The sequence below is a fragment of the Phytophthora sojae genome (assembly GCF_000149755.1).
Source record: "Phytophthora sojae unplaced genomic scaffold PHYSOscaffold_14, whole genome shotgun sequence".
In the NCBI taxonomy this organism is placed as follows: Eukaryota; Oomycota; class Peronosporomycetes; order Peronosporales; family Peronosporaceae; genus Phytophthora; species Phytophthora sojae.
In genome coordinates this window covers 1,608,302-1,629,111 of record NW_009258128.1, presented here as the reverse complement: position 1 = coordinate 1,629,111, position 20,810 = coordinate 1,608,302, and the positions used below count along the sequence as shown (strand labels likewise).

The 20,810-nt window shown below is 52.7% G+C and overlaps 7 protein-coding genes across 7 annotated transcripts; 3 read left to right on the top strand and 4 right to left on the bottom strand.

The window, feature by feature from the left end:
- Positions 1 to 1,698: 1,698 nt before the first annotated feature.
- Positions 1,699 to 2,682, bottom strand: PHYSODRAFT_532090 (hypothetical protein; the record flags this gene model as incomplete). Its single annotated transcript, XM_009540176.1, has 3 exons — positions 1,699 to 2,018; positions 2,078 to 2,167; positions 2,301 to 2,682. 3 exons carry the CDS (start codon positions 2,680 to 2,682, stop codon positions 1,699 to 1,701), a joined length of 792 nt encoding a protein of 263 aa, XP_009538471.1.
- Positions 2,683 to 3,009: 327 nt separating this feature from the next.
- Positions 3,010 to 3,159, top strand: PHYSODRAFT_531434 (hypothetical protein; the record flags this gene model as incomplete). The annotated part of the gene is made up of 1 exon (XM_009540175.1): positions 3,010 to 3,159. A coding segment is annotated over one exon (150 nt), but the record flags the coding sequence as incomplete, so codon positions are not given.
- A 2,252-nt stretch (positions 3,160 to 5,411) lies between these two features.
- On the bottom strand, positions 5,412 to 5,816 carry PHYSODRAFT_419717 (hypothetical protein; the record flags this gene model as incomplete). The annotated part of the gene is made up of 1 exon (XM_009540174.1): positions 5,412 to 5,816. A coding segment is annotated over one exon (405 nt), but the record flags the coding sequence as incomplete, so codon positions are not given.
- Positions 5,817 to 6,058: 242 nt separating this feature from the next.
- Positions 6,059 to 8,913, top strand: PHYSODRAFT_341819 (hypothetical protein; the record flags this gene model as incomplete). Its single annotated transcript, XM_009540173.1, has 5 exons — positions 6,059 to 6,102; positions 6,164 to 6,467; positions 8,202 to 8,353; positions 8,464 to 8,778; positions 8,826 to 8,913. 5 exons carry the CDS (start codon positions 6,059 to 6,061, stop codon positions 8,911 to 8,913), a joined length of 903 nt encoding a protein of 300 aa, XP_009538468.1.
- Positions 8,914 to 9,490: 577 nt separating this feature from the next.
- On the bottom strand, positions 9,491 to 9,952 carry PHYSODRAFT_532158 (hypothetical protein; the record flags this gene model as incomplete). Its single annotated transcript, XM_009540172.1, has 2 exons — positions 9,491 to 9,724; positions 9,833 to 9,952. The coding sequence occupies 2 exons, from the start codon at positions 9,950 to 9,952 to the stop codon at positions 9,491 to 9,493; spliced, it is 354 nt and encodes a 117-aa protein (XP_009538467.1).
- Positions 9,953 to 9,982: 30 nt separating this feature from the next.
- On the bottom strand, positions 9,983 to 10,420 carry PHYSODRAFT_415076 (hypothetical protein; the record flags this gene model as incomplete). The annotated part of the gene is made up of 2 exons (XM_009540171.1): positions 9,983 to 10,093; positions 10,202 to 10,420. Coding segments are annotated over 2 exons (330 nt in total), but the record flags the coding sequence as incomplete, so codon positions are not given.
- Positions 10,421 to 19,707: 9,287 nt separating this feature from the next.
- Positions 19,708 to 20,810, top strand: PHYSODRAFT_532249 (hypothetical protein; the record flags this gene model as incomplete). Its single annotated transcript, XM_009540170.1, has 2 exons — positions 19,708 to 20,302; positions 20,362 to 20,810. Coding segments are annotated over 2 exons (1,044 nt in total), but the record flags the coding sequence as incomplete, so codon positions are not given.

The window sequence follows — 20,810 nt, the reverse complement described above, 5'->3', positions numbered from 1 at the left end:
GCCGTGACGAGCGGGGTCCTGTCGGACCGCTGTCATGGCCGGAGATGAGCAGCGCGCCTCTATCTATAGTTACGCTTCGCGCTGACCTGAAAGGTGCCGTCCCACGCGGGAGGCACCGCAGCACGAACGTACCAGCGGGGCCCGAATGCCATGCGACACTAACTGCTGGTGGTCTACGAGGGACACTGCAAGTTTGGAGGCACATGCATCCCGTGCCGAGGCACTCTGCGCCTGCTAGCGCTGTGGATGCGTCCCCAAGAGGCTTTGCGGCCGACATCGCCGAGGGCAGGGGGATGCAGCGCGGGGTGGCCACTGCGGGCACAAGTCATTGTGGGTGTGACAATGAGGCGCGCCAGCCTTGCGGCGGCGGCGCCCGAGATTCCGACCTTTGGGTGTTCAGATTCTCTCGTAGCTGATTGAGAATCAGATGTGTTTTCCAGATAAGTGGAGGAAGATATAACGGGGTACAATCAATTGTACCCCTTACATGAAGAGTGACGGGTTTCACTCTCCCGAGTTCACGGTACATGGTACCAGTAGCTCCGCAAGCAAACCATTAGAGGTGTGTGGGCTTTTGTATAGTTAATTTGTAGTTTGTATTACGACCAAGTTAACCTCTATCAAAATACAGTCAGTCTTATAACCTACTCTTTTGTAGCAAACCGTTCCCTTTGAGGCCGGGAACTGGTGAACTGCTGTTCACCTGGATAGTAATATCCGTGCGCACCTTCTCTGAGCATTGTGCTGTGTGACCCCGTCACAATTCGAGCTTCGGCCTCGCAGTGAGATGCAATAATGATGATTTGCAGGAAATGGAAGTGACTTGAGCAAAGGCAGCGACTATTTGGTGTGGTCATTGCGAAGCGAATCTTAGCGTGCTTGCTCTACTTTTTCATGTTTCCTCTAGAAGAATACGAATCTACCAACGGTGGAGAAAGTAGTTTTGGGCCCTCTTTGGTGTCCGGGACTGTTAGTTTGAGTCGGTTTAGTTCGAGTCAGATGTATTATACCCGTTAAAACTTGAGTTGTGTGGCCAATTTTTTCGTTTTGTCGACAGAACTGATTTGCGGCTACTTTTGTAATTTTAGATTCATACTAAGTACGCATTTGAATTCTCCCGCTCGCGGGCCGAGTGCGCACTCCGCCACTTCAACTTCAACTCGTCTTCTGCAACAACTCATGCCGTTGCGGGTCGCGGAGCGTGAGAAGCCTGTACTGCAGCTCTAGGTGAAGGCAGGTGAGGAAGCGGCGACGGCGATGTTGTTGACCATCGGTGTGTGCTAATGCGTAATTACAGTGGACCAGCGATGCCCGGAGGTCGCCCTCGAAGCGAGGTCTGGGACCTTTTCAGCGACAAGGACGATGGTGGCAGTGTGGCGTGCAAGCGTTGCCGTGTTGTCATCACTAACCCGAAGTGCTCGAAGCTGGAATGCCATTCGACAAAGTGCCGTGGACGCACATTGGTGGAGAAGAACAAGAGGAAGCGCGTGATGCTGGAGCGAGCAGAGGAAGCTGCAGAGAAGAAACGAAGGGAGTATGGAGCTGTCAATCTACCCCAGTCCGCAGCCGATGAACCTGGTCAGTAGCAGCAGGCACGTGTGATCTCGCAAGAACTAATGAACACATTGGTGTCTGATTACATTTACGAGTCCGGTTCGGCATTCCGTCAAGTTGGCTTACCTAGCTTCATGTGGATGATCAAGACCCTCTGCCCGCATTTGCGTGTTTCTTCACCGAAGGACATGGGATGCCACCTGCTCGACGTGGCTCATGATGGAATGATGGACGACAGATTCTTGGAGATGCGAGATCAGCCGTACCTCGGGGTCTCGTATGACGGCTGGTCGAATCCCAAGCAAACCCCAGGCGCCTCGCCACCATCTCGATCTGATCTTTTGACTGCCCCTGGTCATTGTTCACAAATCTACGGGGATCCTGGGCAGGGTCCAAATAGTACGCGATTCCCATGGCTTCTGTGTGAGCAAAATTCCATCTCGCCTCGACCAAACTACTAATGGCTTCAGCAGTTTAGTTAGAAACGTTGGCTCGCAATATAGAGGGTCGCTCATCAGATTACGAAATGCCCAGTAGACCAAAAATATACAACACCGATCCGACTCCAACAACCCAAGCTTCTTTATGATCGGGCTCAGCAGCCGGATCACTTCTCGCCTTTCAGCCAAAATTCTTCATCCCGCACGACCTTATCAACACGTCTAAAGGCGATTTCTTTGGCCGACTTGGGCGTTTGAGTTTGTGCCGCTTCCCTCGTTTTTTGCTCTTCTTCTTGGCCCGTTTACTCCTCTTCCTCGATGTCGTTGTTGGGACTACTGGTGCTGGTTGCCTCCGACGCCTCTTAGCTCCTTTGTCCGCTTCCATGAATTCGTCATCATTAAAAACACAAATGACTGCCTCCTTATTCCGGATCACGTTCACGAGACTTTGATACGACGAATACCAGCGCGTAGGAACAGACACCGAAAACGAGCGGCCGGACGCATTGGTGCTGTCATCAAGAGCGAGTGATAGCTTCTCCTCCTTAAATCGTGCAAGTAGCTGCGGCCTCTTCATGAAGTACGCTGTAATCGTCTCGGCCCCTGTCACAGTCTGTTGCACATCCTCCAATTTGGACACGTCCTGAAGCAGTAGGTTGATTGTGTGTGCGCGGCACAGCCATTGCATAATATCTCACGCTCTGCTTCGATGATCTTCCAAGCCTTCTCCATGTTGGGGGCATTATCTGTCGTAATGATGGCCACTTTACCTACCCTGAGAATATCTTCCAGCCAGTCCACCACTCGAAGCATAAGCAGGACCATGCAGGGCCCCGTTTCGCTCCGGTTGCTATCGTGCAAACATGCACCGGTGCCATGTTCGGACCTGTCACCACTGAGTTTACAAGCGTTTCTCTCGAAAGCTGAAGCGCTGGATGCATTTCACCAAGCGGGAGTATTCTGGAACCAAAAGACCGACTAGGGTTCTCAACGACGAAAGTATGAAGCTCGGACGGCTCCAATGGAGTGGTGGAAGGCCCGTCTCGAGGCATATCCTATTTTGCATAGGATTGCGCGCAGAGTTTTTACGATGCCGACCTCCTCGGCTGAGACAGAGAGAAACTGGGGTGCTCACAAATATGTTCACTCCGATCGACGACATTAGCTTGGTCTGGAAAAAGTTAACAAGATCGTTGGCCTGTACTAGAATCGACGCTACTCGAATCCATTGCGGAAGGTGATAACGGATCCGTCAGAGTTGGAGGAAGCTGTTCGGAGTGCCAAGGCCCAAGGGGATGTTTGCGAAGAAAATGGGACATGTTACCAGGTCGAATACGACTCATGCACGGAAGATGAGGGGGAGGAAGAGGATCTGCAGCCCAGTGACGCTGACACGGATGAAGGCGACAGCAACCTACACGAGGAGGTAAGTCAGGAAGGGGACGAGACGCGCCCGAGAAACGCATATCCCTACCTCAAAGTTGCCATTAAGTTATCTGCACGGCTGTCACTGTGTCTTGTACTCGTCGATAGTCCTTCATGGCGATCTCTGAAAGCTGGCAAATTCAGTCCGAATTTTAAACCGGTTTGAATAGAATTTAGTGCACAAAGCTCAGTTTTATTTGCGGTCGAAATACACACTATTTGCTGGAGCTCAACAGTAGCGAACTGGCTTAAAGAGCAACGTATTTCACAATACAGTGCTTAATTGAGCCCGTCTTGTGGTCGCCAGAAAGGTTCTCGTCTGGGGAGGTGTAAGTTTCGAATCCTACCGGTAGGATGACTTTAAAAATAGATTACTGAAAAATGACCTGGAACTACAGCTTCTAGATTGACACAAAGGTTCCGGAGATACCCAGGTTCCACCAACTTAGTTTTCACGATGCCATTCTATTTCATCCCAAGCTTCCCATAGGAGTTGCAAGTCTGAAATCCGAGTTCATACTCAAGAGTCTTCCTCGTCGGGCACGTCATGATCAAAATATGTCTCTATATGCCATTGCATACAAACGTCAATATAATTTTATGATGGCTCAACCCTACCGGTTGGACGTAGCCATTCCTACGGGTAGGATATTGACCTGGGAAGTTGTAACGGGGTTACACGGAGGTTACCCTTGTGGTTACCCTTATGGTGTGCGATACACCAAGGATTACTCCCTGAGGGACGTGTGGCCACAGGCCAGTCATTGAGAATAAACTAGAGTTAGTTATGTGGATACTAAGTGCAGGTATTTGCACTAATTAACCCCTCTAGCCCCGCGATTTTGGGCAGAAGTTACCCTGTATTCTACCGGATAAGGAAATGACTTGATTTTACTATATTCTTGTTTTCTACAGTGTGCTGTACAGGGTATCATTGTTAGGTGTCTTGTGATACCCTGTATTCTCCGTATCCAAATTATAGGTTTGTAGAGAAAAATGTCAAAATTCAACAAATACCATCACTCACAAACTATCTGCATTCATTCTTGATGATTGTCTACATCACTGGGAACACTGTGCGAACTTCGGGCACTACACGACCTAACACTTGAGCTTGAGCTACCGTCGCTATCACTGGAGTCGTCGGCAGCTCCGCTGGCTTGTTGTACGTCACGTCCTTTTGCAGTGCGCAGTCTGATCGCCTTGAATCCTGGAGGAATGTTGTCACCACCACACCAAAGGTCATACCAAATTTGCCAGCAGGTCGCAATGTTTGTCGGCGCGCTTGGATCGTGCTGACGAGCTTTTTGGCAGAGGTAAACCTTTCCTTTGGCGCATGCAGCGTCGTCCGTGGCCCCTTTTGGCCTTGCCTCGGTACACTCAACGCAGTAGAAGGTCGTCTCCACGGATTCTTCCCCGGCCGAAGGAGTGAACACACCTTGCAACCATACTGGCGGCGTTTCCTCGTCTCTTTGCCGTTCTTCCCTCGCGTGACGCGGTAGATGTCCACTTGCTTTGTCGCGTGACATCCTGGTAGCGTGTACCGTGGTGTTGGCGACGGGAGTACTGGCGTGTCCACCAGCGCTCGGACAGACAAGTCACCTTCGAAGTCCGCGGCCCCCACTCCCAGCAGCGCCGTCTACATCAATCGCGTGAACTCGGCATCAGTCGGTGGAGCTTTGCCGGGTGCACGCTCAGCTTGCACACGTCGATAAATGATGTAAGCGCTGACCAACGCCATATCAACCAGCCCGAGAAAAATCGTGAGATAATACTTCCTCATTTTCATGGTTCGCTGTAGAATGCAGAATAACATTCGTTTGTCAGCAACATAATCTGGGCAAAAACAGGATAGATAGATAAAGCAAAACCGACCTGAATTGAAAATCGCTGAAGACGGAGTTGATCGTGTAAGTCCGCGCCGCCTATCCCGTCTTGGTAGTCCTTCACAAGCTGTGGCGCAGGAACGCCGGCAACTTCAGCGCCTGCACGCCTTGACAATCGCGTCGGTCGTGTGCCGCAGCCCGTAGCGATGAAGTGCACCGGTAGGTTGTCCATCCAAGACACGGCTAACATACCGGGCTCTGCTTTCGAACGCGCAATTCGGTAAGACCCACGCGCCATGGACTTTGGCCGCTTCTCTTGTTTGTAAGGGATCGTCTTGCAGTATCCTCGTCGATTGGTCTGGATCGTGCCGACATGGTACAGGCCCCGCTGCAGGAGGATGGACAACAGCAGCACGCTGGAGTAGAACCTATCCGTGATAATGAGTCGACGCTTTGGCAGCCCTTCGAGTACCTCTTCAATGTTGCGAATGACAGCGTTGGGTCCTTGGTTCAAATCGGCACTATCGCTGTTGATTCGCCCCTGGTAGATCTCGGCCCTGTACAGGATTACGAACACACAGAGTAAGTTGTTATCCTGTAGAATTTAAGAATCTTAGAGCACCATACCTGTAACAGTAGCCACTGTCGACATCGCACGTCAGGAAACACTTGGTTCCCCAAGGATGGGGCTTCCCTCGTAGATACTGCCGCATGGGGTTGTACTTGCTTCTCATAGGAGTCATTCCTTCGTCGAACGCGATCCGCTGGCCAACCGTCATCCCCAGCTTGAAGGTAGTGTTGATCGTGTCAGCGATGGGCTTGATCTTTCAGGTTTTGTACTTGCGTGCGTCGGACCCGTAGTTGTCGCTAAGGTGTAGGAACCTCACAATTTCCTCGAAACGCCGCCTTGACATGTAGCATCCAAACGTACCTTTGGGGCGCCTTGGCGGGAGACTTCGCTGGGGTCGTCTCTGCTGATGACGTGGCTGGTGCTTTGGCGGGAGACTTCGCAGGCGCCTTTGTGAGCGACTTTGCTGGTGACGCGGACGACTGGGACGGCGACTTGGCGGGCACCGTGGTGGTCGGCTTCGTCGGCGACTTGGATGGGGGCTTTGGGGAGGTCTCGAGATTGGGTTTAGAGGTGGAGGTGCCGATTGGCGTGCCGGCGAGTCGGACTCCACCGCGGTCGCCGCTGCCGCTCCCGTGGGTGTCTGCGCTTCGCGTACAGTGGCTTCCGTAGCTTGGCGTTTGGTAGGAGGGGCCTCGTCGTACAGAACTGTCGTAGCGTTAGAAAACCAACAAAGCTATTATTGTAACATGCCGCGTACCAGGGACTGGTAGATGCTTCCAGACTTCATCTCCTCCGTCAAAATAGTCGACAAGGTGCGTTGCATTCGGTCGTTTCTCCCATCCTGCACGTGTGTAGAAGCGACTTTCGTTGGAGAGACCCTTCGGCCGCTCAAACCGCCACCCAAGCTTTTTTAGTTTTGTCCACAGCTTGGGCCATGTGAGAGGCTTGATGTGCTTGCGTTCACCCATCACGTGTCTGCCTTCACTTGCTTTCCGTCCGTCGGATTCGCGAATGGCGCGAATGCTGGGCGCGCGCGAATTCACTGAATCTCGAAAAACCTGGGCCACGAATTATACCCCCCGAGCTTATCAACAACCTTGCTTATCTTGTGATCGGTTCAAATTACTTGACATTTGTATAGTTGCATTTGATTAAAGTATGCCTGATTTCTTATCCTGTTTAATACAGGATAAGAAAAGTGCTTACCCTGTAGAATACAGGAAGCGGGGCTAGAGGGGTTAAGCGCCTTTTGCCTGGCTCAAATGGAGTGGTCGTACAAAGAAGTGTCCCAACAAAGATTATGGTCGTGAAAATAGCGACCGGATAGCTACGTTTTGCCAAGTATGTATTTCGAAATGGTGCTAGAATATCTGATGCCTACAACTACGTATGGGGAAGGATGTAAACCACATAGCGTTGAACAAGACGTAACAATGGCCACGATTGGGGCGAAAATTGCAATATATTTGGCTGTTCGATATTTGTTTGTTGGCCGCTGTAATGATGATAGGGGGTGCAACTTAGCAATTACTGACCAGTTAAACAGTGTAGACTCTATTGTGAAGTAGCCGGATCAGCATAATGAGCGTGATTGCTGGATCCAACTTGCTAACCGGGCCCGAACACTGACTAACGGAGGGTTCCCCCGATGTTCCGTGATCTTATGCTGAACTTGTCATCTTGTGAACCCGATGGTAGGGCTGGATCTTGCTCTTCTGGTGTCTACCAAAGCGTTCAAGCGGTGAAGAAGCAACACCTGGGCGTAACAAGCGCATGTGGGTGGAGCAGCACGGAAATCTTCACTCTACTCCTAGTTATAGGTCCAAATCCAATACCTCGTGTACTTGGATCTGGTGGTCTGGATCTGGAGTCGGCCATGGGGTTGTGTTTGGGGGTTATTGTCCCTTTCCTCCGCCTCGGGGTGATCTTCTTTGTCGTACTCGGCGCTTCTTGTAGCGGAATCCGTGGATGTTAAGAGTTGAGGATACACCCGGCCAAGTATTAAATCCGGGTGGATCTGGGATCTGCGCTTGTAATTAGGTCACTAGGAAAGTCGTATAGCTAGCCAATATGTTATTCAGACTTAACCGACACTAGATCCACTACCAAAACCTAGCTACACCGTAGAGCCAATGTACTTTCTGAAGGTACTTGCGATGTCGAAGGCAAATTCAACACTGATTTGTGGTAAGAGATTTTCCCAAAACCAGTACCAGTCTAGAACCTCTTTTTCAACACCAGTACCAGTCCTAAAACCAGTACCAGTATCACTCCAACTTTAAGTGGACCATCCGTGTTGAGGGTGCCATTCGACTTGTTTCTGTGCGCTCGACGTCGCGACACGCGTGTACTCGGCCAATGCGACGCTGGTGATGCCGGCTCAAGCCTTACGTGACCCTGGTCAAGCAGGTGAAGCGCAGCGCAAGCGTCATCACCAGGGCCCCAGGGTGTTCTACGCTCAACATCCGGCTCACCCCTGCAAAAATGGCCACTACGCACCTGCGCGCGTCGCCCACGTTACCCTTCACCTCCAAGACGTCGACCTCAACTTCGGCTTCCTGGCGACCAAGGATATGATCGGCCTGCCTGCCTGCCTGCCAAGATAGCGCCTGTCGCGCTCATAGGCATCGGCTACGCGGGCGTCAAGACCTGCCGTTCAGGTCACGAGTCCGCATGGCGCTGACCCGAGCCTGGGTGTCAAGATGGCCTGCGTTGGTGCGTACATGCACGAGGCGTACCTCAAGGTACTGCTGGTCTTGGTCGTCAAGATGCCCAACGAAAGCAGGGTGCCCATATCGCTCGGCCACCAGAAGATCAAGCGCGAGTTCATCCAGCTGAGCTACGCCATTTACGTAATGCAAGGCACGTCTGAGCCTCTGGCCGCGCTGGGCATCGAGACCGCCACGCTGTCCAATCTGTCGGTTCTAAAGAGCGACTTACCAAGCGTGCTTGACTACGTCTCGTCGGCAAGATCAAGCTCGTCATCAAATTGCTCTAACACACCACCAGCAAGAAGCACACCAGTGGCTACGAGATCGACGTCTCACTCGTCAACAATACTAAGTGCACGCTTATGTTCGTGCTGGTTACGGAGTAGATACAAAAGCTTGCAACATATCTCTGAGTCCTACGCAAAGCGGAGTCCTGCGCCACGCAGACTCCGTAGACTTGCTCGACCAACTCGTCTCCAAGAGCAAGAACAGCCTGGGCATGCACCAAGGCTGGAGGAGTCAAGATCGTCTAATTAGATGTGACGCAGTCGGGTAGACGTCCAAGGTCACATTGCTAATAAGCGCGTAACACGAGAGGTAAAAGGAGGTGATGTTTTTTACATTTTTTATCATCCACTACGAAGGCTACTGACATTCGGCTTCATCTGTGCTGTGCGGCATTGGCTTCATGCTCGCTTCGACTCGCGTGTAGCCTCGTCGCTTTCAGTAATCGCTGCTTGTGCCTCTACCAGCGGCCTGAGAGGCGAAACACCCCCGAACATTACTGCCGGAGACGAAGTCCTGGACAGAACTCGTGCGGACGATGCACGGCAGCGAGACTACGGTGGGTATCAAGTCTTCGTTTGCCTCATCGCACTCATTGCTGTGCCGCTTACACGTATGATGGTTGTGACCTTCTTGCGTGCATACTTTGCATTTGTAGGTCTTTCCGGTTGGAGCCTCTCATGAACTTGCGATGCGCCGTGGCACCCGCCGTCCTGCTTGCTTATAGAACGGTGATGGTTTGACAAGGTCACTGTTCATGTTCGTATCCCGAACTGGTAGCTCGATGCCTTTGCCGGAGAACCCATCTGCATTTGTCTGCACGAGATAGCTGGGGTCTAAAGCCTGCAGGTTGTGCTCCTGCAATCCACAATGGTCGAGAACCGCGTTGATGTGGCGGCAGGAGATCATCAGCTGGTCTGACGTAGAACAAGAGTATGAAAGGATAGAGATGTCGACGCGCCGGGCTCGAGGAGATCCCGTTCGAACAGCAACGTAAAATGTCGACGTGCTTTTTCGCACGTGATACTCCCCAACTCGAGCTCGCTCCTTCTCCCACAAATATCCCGCGTGAGGCGTCAGAGCGCATTTTGCTTTCTTCCACTTTGATATTGCCGGGTCACGTTTAGTGCAGCGCTCCATCTCAGTCACCGCAAGCTGGTAAAAGGCCTCGTACGGGCCTACGTCGCGGATACCACTTTCTACCGTAGTGCTGTTCTCGCTTTCGACAAAGTTAGTGCTTCTCCATCCAAACAAAGGCAAGACCGTCGATGCGGATGACAACTTTGGCTTCACGTGAAGAGGTCTTGAAGGGTCCGCAGTCAGATATTCATCTGCGTCTGATGTCTCGGGTTATGGGTCCGAAACGAAGAACGACATATTCGCATGCACTGACCAGAAGTCCGTAGGAATTGATGCTATGTAGTTGGCCACAGCATAACCGTAATCTCGGCGAAGTTTGGCAAGACCGTCAGCAAACTCTCTTTGCTTTTCGGCGCCCTGGATATTCCAGACTGCATTCTGAAAGGCTTGATCGCCGAGACCGTAGTGTTTGTTCATGTTGCGCAGCATGTGCATCGTGCAATACTGCAAATGCACCCGGATACCAGTTTGGGACCGAAAGTGCTCTACTGCTCCGATCATTTTGCCTCTGTCGAAAACCCCCGCAGTGTCACAAAAGGTGCGGCCAGCTTGGTTACACAGGTGCAGGAACCAAACAAGCCTTCGTTCTCCATGTTTATCAGCGCGGTTGCCATGGTCACGTTCTGGCCATTGCCGTCCCGGCCGATTAGAGACGAAACGGCGCCATTGTACTTAGGGTGTTTGCAATGAGCCCCATCAAAGCCTCGAATTAGGAGTAGAACGTGTTGTCCAGAAATGTAGACGCCGAACACGAGGAACCCACGCAGGAAACGCTGGGGCTGATCCTTTTCGAGTTGGACGACAGTACCGGATGTGTAGTGGGCCTACCTTGGCTCACTACTACGGCTTACACGTATGCGCACGTGCATGATGAAGCGTAGGTTTCTTTTACTTGAGTTAAGTATACTCGAGATCCACGAGTTTACTTTCAACAAGATAAAGACTCCAAGTAGCGGGTTTTGGTAAAAGATGAGAACTGCTATTTTTGTTTTATGCTTTCTGACTTCCTCTAAATGTAATATTCTAAGTTAGGAATCTGCCAGCGGCTGGTGGCCAGAATTCCAATGCTATGCATGTCGCTCATTGGCTAAAATGCTGCTTTCAGCCAATAGGAATCCTAAGTCTCTATGGACCATCCGTCGTGGTGATCGTAAATGTATGTAGCCTTTGGTGCGTCTACACCAAGGACGAGAAAGTCTTTCGAACCTCTAACAGACGTCGTGTCTGTTAGAGTTACAAGTGACTGTAGCCACTTGTGCGTGTAACCCTGTTACACCATCCCCCCGTCAAGGTTAGACGTGCCGGTCTCAGCACGTCAACCAACATTGACCGTTTGGTCAATGTGTGACGTTTGAAGAGAGCGTGCTCGTTCCGTAACGAGCACGTCGAAGTTGAAGACCCCTGGCGCAGCAGCGGAGAACATCTCTGCTGCTGCGCATAATGCGCGGCAACGTGCAAAGCGCGCTGCTGCCAGGGGGGCAGGACCCACAGCCCGCCCTTGAAGTGCTGTTAACAGCAGCGCTCGCATTACGTTCCAGTATGTAGCGCGTGGTGGGCTTCGTATACCCTCACCAAGTCTGGAACGTCTTGGAGCAAGACGTTCCGTGGCTCCTATGTATCTTGGTTGGGAGGAAATCCTCTCCAACGAATACGAAAACAAACTGGTTGCCTGTTCGTTCTCGGGATACTGTGATCAACAATCCGATCAACAATTCATCGAGTTGAGCCGTGTGCATCGCGAATTGGCGGCGGCGGTGGCGGAAACACACCCCGTGTGTGGTCAACTTGGTGTTGACTCTGATCTCGCGTCTCCCCACGACCAAGTCCCGGTCGTGGAGTAGTTCCAGAGCGCTGCGTTCGGCGCTCTGAAGTATTCGCAGTTTGCGGCGGCCTCCCAGACCGCATCGATCGTTTCGGCCGAGCTGGACCATTAGCTCGACCCGCTGCTCCAGCGCGAAGTCGCGCTGGAGAGGATGACGGCATCCGCGGATTCTTCTGATTCGGTTCAGCCGAGCTAGGTAGCTCGAGCTGCAGGTATGGCTTCAGCCTTCCGACGTAGAACGTCGGATGGAGACACATACTATACGGTATGTCCAGTGTGTAGGCGTTGCCGTGCCGTGCCAGCACAGTGAACGGCCCGATGAAGCGCGGAGCGAGCTTGCTCGCCCCGAAGTCGGAAACGACATGTTTAGGCAAGTTTTGAGTAGCTAACAAGACTAATGAACCCTTCTCGAATTCATTAGTGTTGCCCCTGCCAACATTGTCTGCGTTCAGCTTCTGTCGGTCGACAGAAGCTGCAATAGCGTCTTGGACAAACCGAATGACGGCTTGTCTGCGCTGTACGAAGTGAATTGCGTCCGAACTGAACTCGTTCAGCTCGCTTTCAGCAGTAGGCCCTGCCTCTGCGTTGGTCTTCGTGGTGTATGTGCCCTGCACAGACACGCTCTTCTTCTGCTTGTTCTTGTCAGTGTCTGTGCCCCGCACAGACACGTTCTTCGTGCGCTTGTCGGCGTCTGTGCCCTGCACAGACGCGCGGTTCTCGGCTTTACTTCGTGTCGTTGCGGCTGACACTGTGCAAGTGTCAGCGGCATTCTGCGGCTGCTGCGTTGCAGTCGGAGATCCTCCCCCACTTAAGGAAGGAGTCACCATCCCGAGTAGGCTCGGGAGGCGTGGGTGCCTCATGGCATTCACGTAGAACGGTGTATGCCCGGTCGAGGCATGCACCGAGTTGTTGATGGCGAACTCTGCCATCGGCAGGCACTCGCTCCAGTGTTGGATCGAGTGAGCGTAGCTCTTTAGCACGTCAACGAGCACGCGATTCACGCGCTCGGTCTGCCCGTCCGTCTGAGGATGGTCCGCAGTCGACATCGAGAGTTGACTCCCAAGAAGTGTAAATACTTCTTGCCAAAGGTGTGCAGTGAAGCGCGGGTTCCGATCCGACACAATGTCGATCGGGATGCCATGGTGTTTGAACACCATGTCGACGAACAGACGTGCAGTCTGTTTCGCAGTCACTTCAGCGGGTACAGCAGCAAGATGGTACATCTTGCTGAAGCGGCCAACAAAGACACAACGCCTGTGTTCCCCTGGCTGTCCGGGGGAAGACCGAATACGAAGTCCAAAGACATGGACTGCCAACACTCCGACGGAGTCGGGAGTGACTGCAAGGGAGCCTGCGCGAACGGCGCAGGCTTCACACGTTGACAAACTTCGCAAGCACGGACGTACTTGCGCACCCATTTGTACTGGTGGGCCCAGTAGAAGTCACGCGTGAGAAGAAGGTATGTCTTCTCACGACCCGGATGCCCCGCAGTCGGCGCATCGTGATACTCATACATGATCCTGTGTCGCAGGTCATGGTCATAGGGCACGACAACGCGGTCCGCGTTGTCGTCGACTGCACTGTAGAGTAATAACCCGTCGTGCACCCGATAACGGTGTGCACGAGCACGAAGATGCTTCGGCAGCTTCTGACGAGCTTTGTCAGAAGGCGCGGAGCCATAGGTCAGCAAGAGCTTCGCGTCCGCGTCGTGCGCGTACGCGACCTTCACGTCGTCCAACAGTGACGACGTTGGGGTGCTCGATCGCATGGCGTCAATGGCATTGACGTCGGCATCAGTCGTGGCGTAGTCAGGTCGGCGTGAGAGCGCGTCGGCCACCACATTGAGTCTTCCGGGTTTGTACTCAACCCGGAAGTTATACTCTGCGAAGAATGAGAGCCATCTCGCCATCCGTTGCGAGATGTGCGGCGACTTCACAGCCGTCCGCAGCGACGCGTGGTCCGTATAGACCACGAACGGTTTGCTTCCGAGTAGATACACTCGGAACTTCGCGAGTGCGTACTTCATGGCAAGGCGTTCCTTGTCATGTACCGGGTAGTTGCGCTCAGCTGGCTTCAGCTGACGCGATTGGTAGTAGACCACACGATCACGACCCTCGTGATCGTGCTGCATCAACGCACATCCGATTACAAAATCGGATGCATCGCACACAACGTGGAATGGGCGATCTTGGTCGGCCACCGCCAAGATCGGCGCCTCAGTCAAGCCCTGCTTGACTGCATCGAAGGCCTGCTGACACTCAGCAGCCCAATTCCACTCGGCGTCCTTTTTCAGGAGCTGTGACAGCGGGCGTATCATGCCCGCGTAGTCCTTCACGTACTTGCACAAGTACGTGGCCAAGCCAAGGAACTGCCGCAGTTCATTGACATTCGACGGCGTCGGCCACTCATTGATCACTCTGACCTTCTCAGGGTCAGGGCGGACACCGTTCTTCCCAACGAGACACCCGACCACGGGTATCTCGCTCGCCCCGAAGATGCACTTCTTCAGGTTCGCATAGAGCTTGTGCTTGCGCATGAGCGCAAGCAGCTTCCGGAGATGCACCTTGTGCATCTCGACAACGCTCATCCCGTCCGCAGCCCGGCTGTGGACGAACACATCGTCGAAGTAGCTCGGTGCGAAGTCGCGCACCGAGCGCAACAACTGCGTCACGCACCTGTTGAAGGTCGCAGGGGCGTTCTTCAGACCCTGCGGCATCACTAGCCACTCCCAGAGCATGCCGCTCGGCGTGCTCACAGCCGTGAGAGGGATATCGCTCTCACGCATGAGGATCTGATAGAACCCATCGCGCAGATCAAGAGCACTGTAGACAGTGCTCCTGGCCATCGAATTGATGATGACATCTTTTCGCGGTATCGGTGTCTGCGCCGGTATCGTCGCATCGTTCAGCTTGTTGTATGCATGAACGATGCGCCATCCGCCCTGTGGCTTCTTGACACAGAACGTCGGGGCACTGTGCGGGGACTTCGATTCCCGCACCTGTCCAGCTTTGCGACGACTTTCGAAGAAGTCGTCGATCACTTCGACCTGCTCTCGCGGCAGTGGCCACTGCCGCGTGACACAGTACTTCGTGCCCGGCACGAGATCAATCTCGTGTTGGATGCCCTTGTCCTGCGGAAGCTCCACAGGGATCTCTTCCGGAAGCACGTCCGCGTGCTCCCGTAGAATCTCGTAGAAGGACTCCTTTTCAGCGAGTCCCAGCTCTGCTCCTCAAAGCACTCCTTCTTAGTCTTCGCACTGAGAGTGTAGTGGTGCTCTCCATGAAGAACTGCCTCAGTTCTTCATTCTCGCTCTTCGTTCTCACGGCGTCCGAGAGAATGCATATTTGCTCGATGCGTCCATCGTGCAAGTCACGCGCGAAGCGCTTCCAGCTCACGACTGGAAGCGAAGTCAACTCCGACGCTTGCGTCGGAGGATTAGCGAGAGTCATCTCCCTGTACCGGAACCCGGAACAGGTACGCGTCAAGACGTTCAACGTTTCGACGTCCGGCTTCTCAGCCCCCGTCTGCCCGGCAGACATTTCTTGTAGCGTCTCGGCCCCAGGCCGAAACTTGCGCAGCGACCTTCGCATGCGCCGTCTTCTTGTTTTGCGGAGCCCGGCTCCGCTTGGTTCTTGACCTCGTCCAGGCCCAGCCGTGGACGGGTGTTCTTCTTGTATACCGCCGGCGGGTATATCCCGCGGACGAGCGACTTCAAGCCCGGCTTGGTCGCCAGGCGCTTCGTCGTGCAGCCCGGCTGCACGACAGCATGCAAGATTTTCCGGTGCGGGACGTTTGCAACCGTCCGCACCGCCTGCAGCATCGACTCCCGGAGTCGACGGCGTTTCGTCACCTTGGCTCTTATTATTGGCCAAAACTGATCCAATCAGATTCGCGTCAGCCTCCACGGCTGAGGCGTGTGACTCGCCTGCGTTTTCCGTGCCCCTTGAGGTCGGAGACTCTTCCTGATTCGCTGAAAAGCGGGTGTCGATCTCCGAGATCAACACATTTTCTCCTTCAACCGTCGGCGGCGACGCCGACGCTTGCTGCTCTTGCGCGCGTGCTCGCGCGCGCTCAGGGCGCTCCGGGACAGCGGCATTAGGCGCTGTCTCGAGTGGGGAGTCGCGCGCATCTGACGGTGCGTGCGTAGCGGCAACAGGGCCATCGCTCACTGTTCCGCTGTCGCGACCGAAGCGCACGAGAGTGCGCTTCTCCCAATCGATGACCGGATCATGCCGTGGCTTGCACGGCATGCCCAATACAATGTCAAACTTATCGTCCAGATCCAGGACGATAAAGGTCTCGAAAAACTCTTGATCTTCATACGTGAAGCGCACGCGTACCATGCGCTTCTCGGTCTTCACGACGGCACTCGTTGCCAGTCGTACCTCCAACATACTTCGAGGTATCTTTAAATCATCGAAGTCAAGCCTTGATAGACTTCGCAGTCGAACAAAGTTGTTCGACGCGCCCGAATCAACCAAAGCACAAAATGAGTTGCTCTCTCTCTCTTCGAAGACACGTTCAAGATGACAAGGTTCGGTTTCTCATCATGCATTTTGCAGTGAGAAGGGTCGTCACTGAGGGCTGCAGTCCTCAGTGTCGCATGTCCGAGTTGGACATGCGTGACTGCTTCACCAGTAGGGCGCCCCGCGCCTACTGGGTTCCAGCGTTTTTTTTGTCCGCGACGATGCCCGGCATCGCCGCGTCGACCACCATCTCGGTGCTCGGGTGCCGTGCACTCTCGGGCAAAGTGACCGATCCTTCCGCAATGGAAGCATCGTACATTACTTCCTTGTTGCTGTTGATAACCAACAGCCGTTGCATTCGAGAGGTCCATTGGTTCCGGACCTCCCACTATCGCGACCGGAGGCGGTTGCAGCCTCGGCGCATTCGCATGCAGTTTAGTCTGCCTCAGACTAAACTCCTCCTGCATTGCAAGAGTAATCGCAGCTTCGAGAGTGCCTGGGTACTCACGGAAGCGATAGGACTTTACAGGCCCATCTCTCAGACCCTTCATGAACGTGACGACCTTGGTCGCCTCGTCTATCGGGTTGGTCACGATGTTCGAGACCAAGTACCGAGCTCTCTGCACGTAAGCATGGGCATCATGCTTGCCCTGCTGCAGGTCGAGGAACTCCGCCCTCGACCGGAACTCGTTTTGCGTTGGCTCAAACGCTTGTCTGAGCTCCTCCTTGAAACCGTCGTACGTGCTAAAGCACGTAGGATCAGAGAGTCGGCGTCCATACGCCCAACTTCTTGCACGTCCGCCAAGACATGACATGGCGAACGCGACCTTCGACAACGGGTCGACGATGCGTCGAGCCGCAATGGCAGTGTCGAGTTCGACAAGCCAACGGAGGAGAGGCTCGCCCTCTCTTCCAACGTAATTGCTCACGCTGAGCTTCAGCGATTGCGCGCGCGGTGTCGTCCCCGACGACACCGTGGTAGACGAAGCAGCATCTCGCTGCTCCCTCATGATGAACCCCAGAGCAACACCATGTTGCTCTGTCGGCGATAGCGTACGCAGCATCGCAGCTACTGCCGCCTCCCCAATGATTGTTGACAGTCGTTGGAGTGCCTCCCACTCTGGATCCGACAGGTGGAGGCAGTCAGCGCGTGCAACATGAGTTGCAGGCGAAGTGGATCTTTCCATGGGCACCTCCGCGCTCATGAAAAGGTTCTCGGCTCCTCGTTCGTACAGCTCCGTACGAACGTTCAGGTAGTCGGTCGTTGCATGGACTACTAAGTGCTACCAGGTGTAATGGGCCTACTTTGGCTCACTACTACGGCTTACACGTATGCGCACGTGTATGAGGAAGCGTAGGTTTCTTTTACTTGAATTAAGTATACTCGAGATCCACGAGTTTACTTTCAACAAGATAAAGACTCCAAGTAGCGGGTTTTGGTAAAAGATGAGAACTGCTATTTTTGTTTTATGTTTCTGACTTCCTCTAAATGTAATATTCTAAGTTAGGAATCTGCCAACGGCTGGTTGGCAGGATTCTGCTAACATGCAAGTCACTCATTGGCTAAAAGATGCTGCTTTCAGCCAATAGGAATCCTAAATGTGCATGGACCACCCGTCGTGGTGGTCGTAAATGTATGTAGCCATTGGTGTACCTTACACCAAGGTCGAGGAAGTGTTCAAACCTCTAACAGACATCGCATCTGTTAGAGAAACAAGTGACTGCAGCCACTTGTGCGTGTAACCCCGTTACAGGATGTGCTTGTAGCGTCTCCTTTTCTCTTCATATGCCTCCATACTTTGGATTCGTGCACCAATCCGATACCGCAGATTATCCGCGGAGGATACCTTGGTGTGACACATAGGCGCACAAAAACTGGTGATCCTTGACGTCCTTGTGCCTTGGAAGTCGCGAGCGCTTGATAGTTTGCTGGGTTAATATTGAGTAGAGTTTAGAAAGCAAAGGTAACTCATACTCGTGCATGCTGCTCTTTCGAAGCGCGACCCCGAAGGGCAGATTCACTTGATGAGTGTCCGTGGAATCGTGAGAGTAGTCACAACTGGTCCGCCCGGAGATGTTATCCGGTCACGGGCATGAGAGTGGGGAGTATGCACTAGGAGTGTTCGCCGATGAATCCATCCGTGCCGTTATCATTCAAGGTTCTCAGGGGTAGGGATGGTGCCGAGAAGGGAATATTTTTGATCTTTTTTATAGTTGAGCTACTGAGCCGTGCATCCACCTTCCTCGCCATGATGCTCCAAGCGACCGGTAGGCTGGCGCAGGTTTTAGATCCGTCAATGCGGGCTGTGTTTGCACGCGGCAGTATCAAACGTTTTACTGGTGCCTCTGTTTGGTTGTGACGTGGCGGTGAGAAGCAACTTTTGTTACTTCCTCCGAGCGGATGGTGTCTAGGTTTGTCCGGATGGGGGTCAGAGATCGCCAAATGTGCCAGTGGTGTATGGTTCGCATGGAACATGGTTGATATCGGCAGGGGCGACATGTTCGATAGTATATGGTGGTATTGGCGGTCCTTTGATCTGACTGTGTCGCCAACTGGACGTGTGTATGCAGATCGGCTGGGTTGTTCAGGTGGAGACGTCTTAGCGGAAAGCTCGGTGGGCCATTTTTGTGATGGACAATGCATATGTTCCATATTGTATTCTTTTCATTGACACGCGATAGGGCCTATACGTATGCGTGGCATTGGACGCCATCACCAAGGTCGACTATGTGGTGGCCCAGCGTACGTAACCGATGTTCATTTTTCAAGTTAGAGTTTCCATTCGGAGATATCCACATGTGACTATGTCACAGGCACTGGGGCCATCAGCAAGCGCTTCGGCCAACTACGACTACCTGATATCACAAGTTGACTTCTTCCTAAGGTATGACATAGTACACGTCTCGTGTTCCATGTAGTCAGTGCAGTCCAGAGCCTGGTACGGGGCAAGGTTCAACAAAAAGGCTATATTTTTTGTGGAAACCCAAAAACTGAAATATCACTGATTAGTACCCCACCAAAATAACCCCCCTAGTACATGAATCTTTATTGTCATCGTAATTTTCTTGTTGGGTCTAAGAAAGGAAATTATGTATGCACTGTCTGCTGAGATACCACATTTTCTACTAATTGCGGTTATTGCTCTCACTCATCCTCAGAGAGCCATACTACAGCGTAAGCTATTTTGCATCTAAACGAAGGATAAAAGCTGGTCTTGGGCGGGCATGTTGCTGGTCTATATGTTCGTATTTATCCAGTGTTCAATGCCCTCCTAAAGCTGACATTTACATATCGCTACATATTTGCCAGCATAAACGTCAACACCATTACTCTCTCTCGAGGGCTGAACCAGGAAGCGGTGGGTGCGCCCACAGCACTTTCGCTTCGTCATGTGTCTGTTGACGAGAGCTTCGTCGCCTCTATCGCCGCACCTGGCGCGCTCCTGCAACACAAAGACTTGTCCACATCGAAAGAAGTGCTGTTAGCATTTCCATATCTACTTACTTACAAATCTGGCATCTCGCTAGAGCTGTTTGACCTTGTATATGATAGTATGTTGACAACTATGGGGATATCAGGGGCCACCAACAACATTGTTCGCCGTCGACAGAAGCGGTACTACACCCTGTTAGCTGGTGCCGCAACCGAGATAGAGAAACGCAAGCGAGCCGACCCCCACTACAGTCAGCCTTTGCTTCTCTCGGTGGAGCAGTATATGACAGATCACGGGTGCCTTGACAGCGAGGTCATCCAAAAATTGTGGCTTACGCAAACTGCAGTGTGCAGTACGTTGGTGGAAGCTCACATGGCGTCTGCGGAGTGCGCTAAAGTACTTAGGGTGGACCACTCGCAAAAGTTTTGTAGCAAGCTGAAGGTGTTTGGCGCAGATGGAAGCAAAGAACAAGTGGCTAGCGTGCGCATGTTGTTGCTTGTCCAGAATGAAGTGCGTCAGTTGCTCGCGCGGGGTCTGACAAAGTCTGAAAACCATGAAAAAACTACCGCTATTTGCAGCCAATTGCAAACAAGCTGGCCTCCACTTCTCATATTGAGCGATTTTGTGTGTGCGATCACGCAAATGGCATGCGCAACCTCGTAAAAAATGTTTTTGGCGAGTCTGTAGTGGTGAAACAAGACCCTTTTCACGTTATTCAGAGATTGACTGAGAAAATAAGCGATTCGGTGAAGCGACAGTGGTTATCTAAGAGACTTTCTGAAGGTTTGTACGACGTGGAGGGAAAGCTTCGATCTCCAGATGTGATGGAGCGCATGTTCACCGCTGCCTTGGCTACAATGAATCCATCGGATATCCGTGTTTCAAGTAGCGAATGGGAAGGCTGCGTCAAAAGTAATTTAGAGCAGATTCGTACTGGGGACCTGTTTGTAGAGACGAGCACTATTATATTGCGAAGGAGGTTGCTCTGTCCGAGTCGTCTCTACCAGTCAGCTGGAGGCTATACATTCCAAGCTTCGCAAGCTACTGGACCGTGTAGTGTCCATCGAAGTCGGTCTACGAATTCTGGACATCTTTCTTCTGCAGGTACAGCCGCAAACTCTTCTCTTATCCATTAA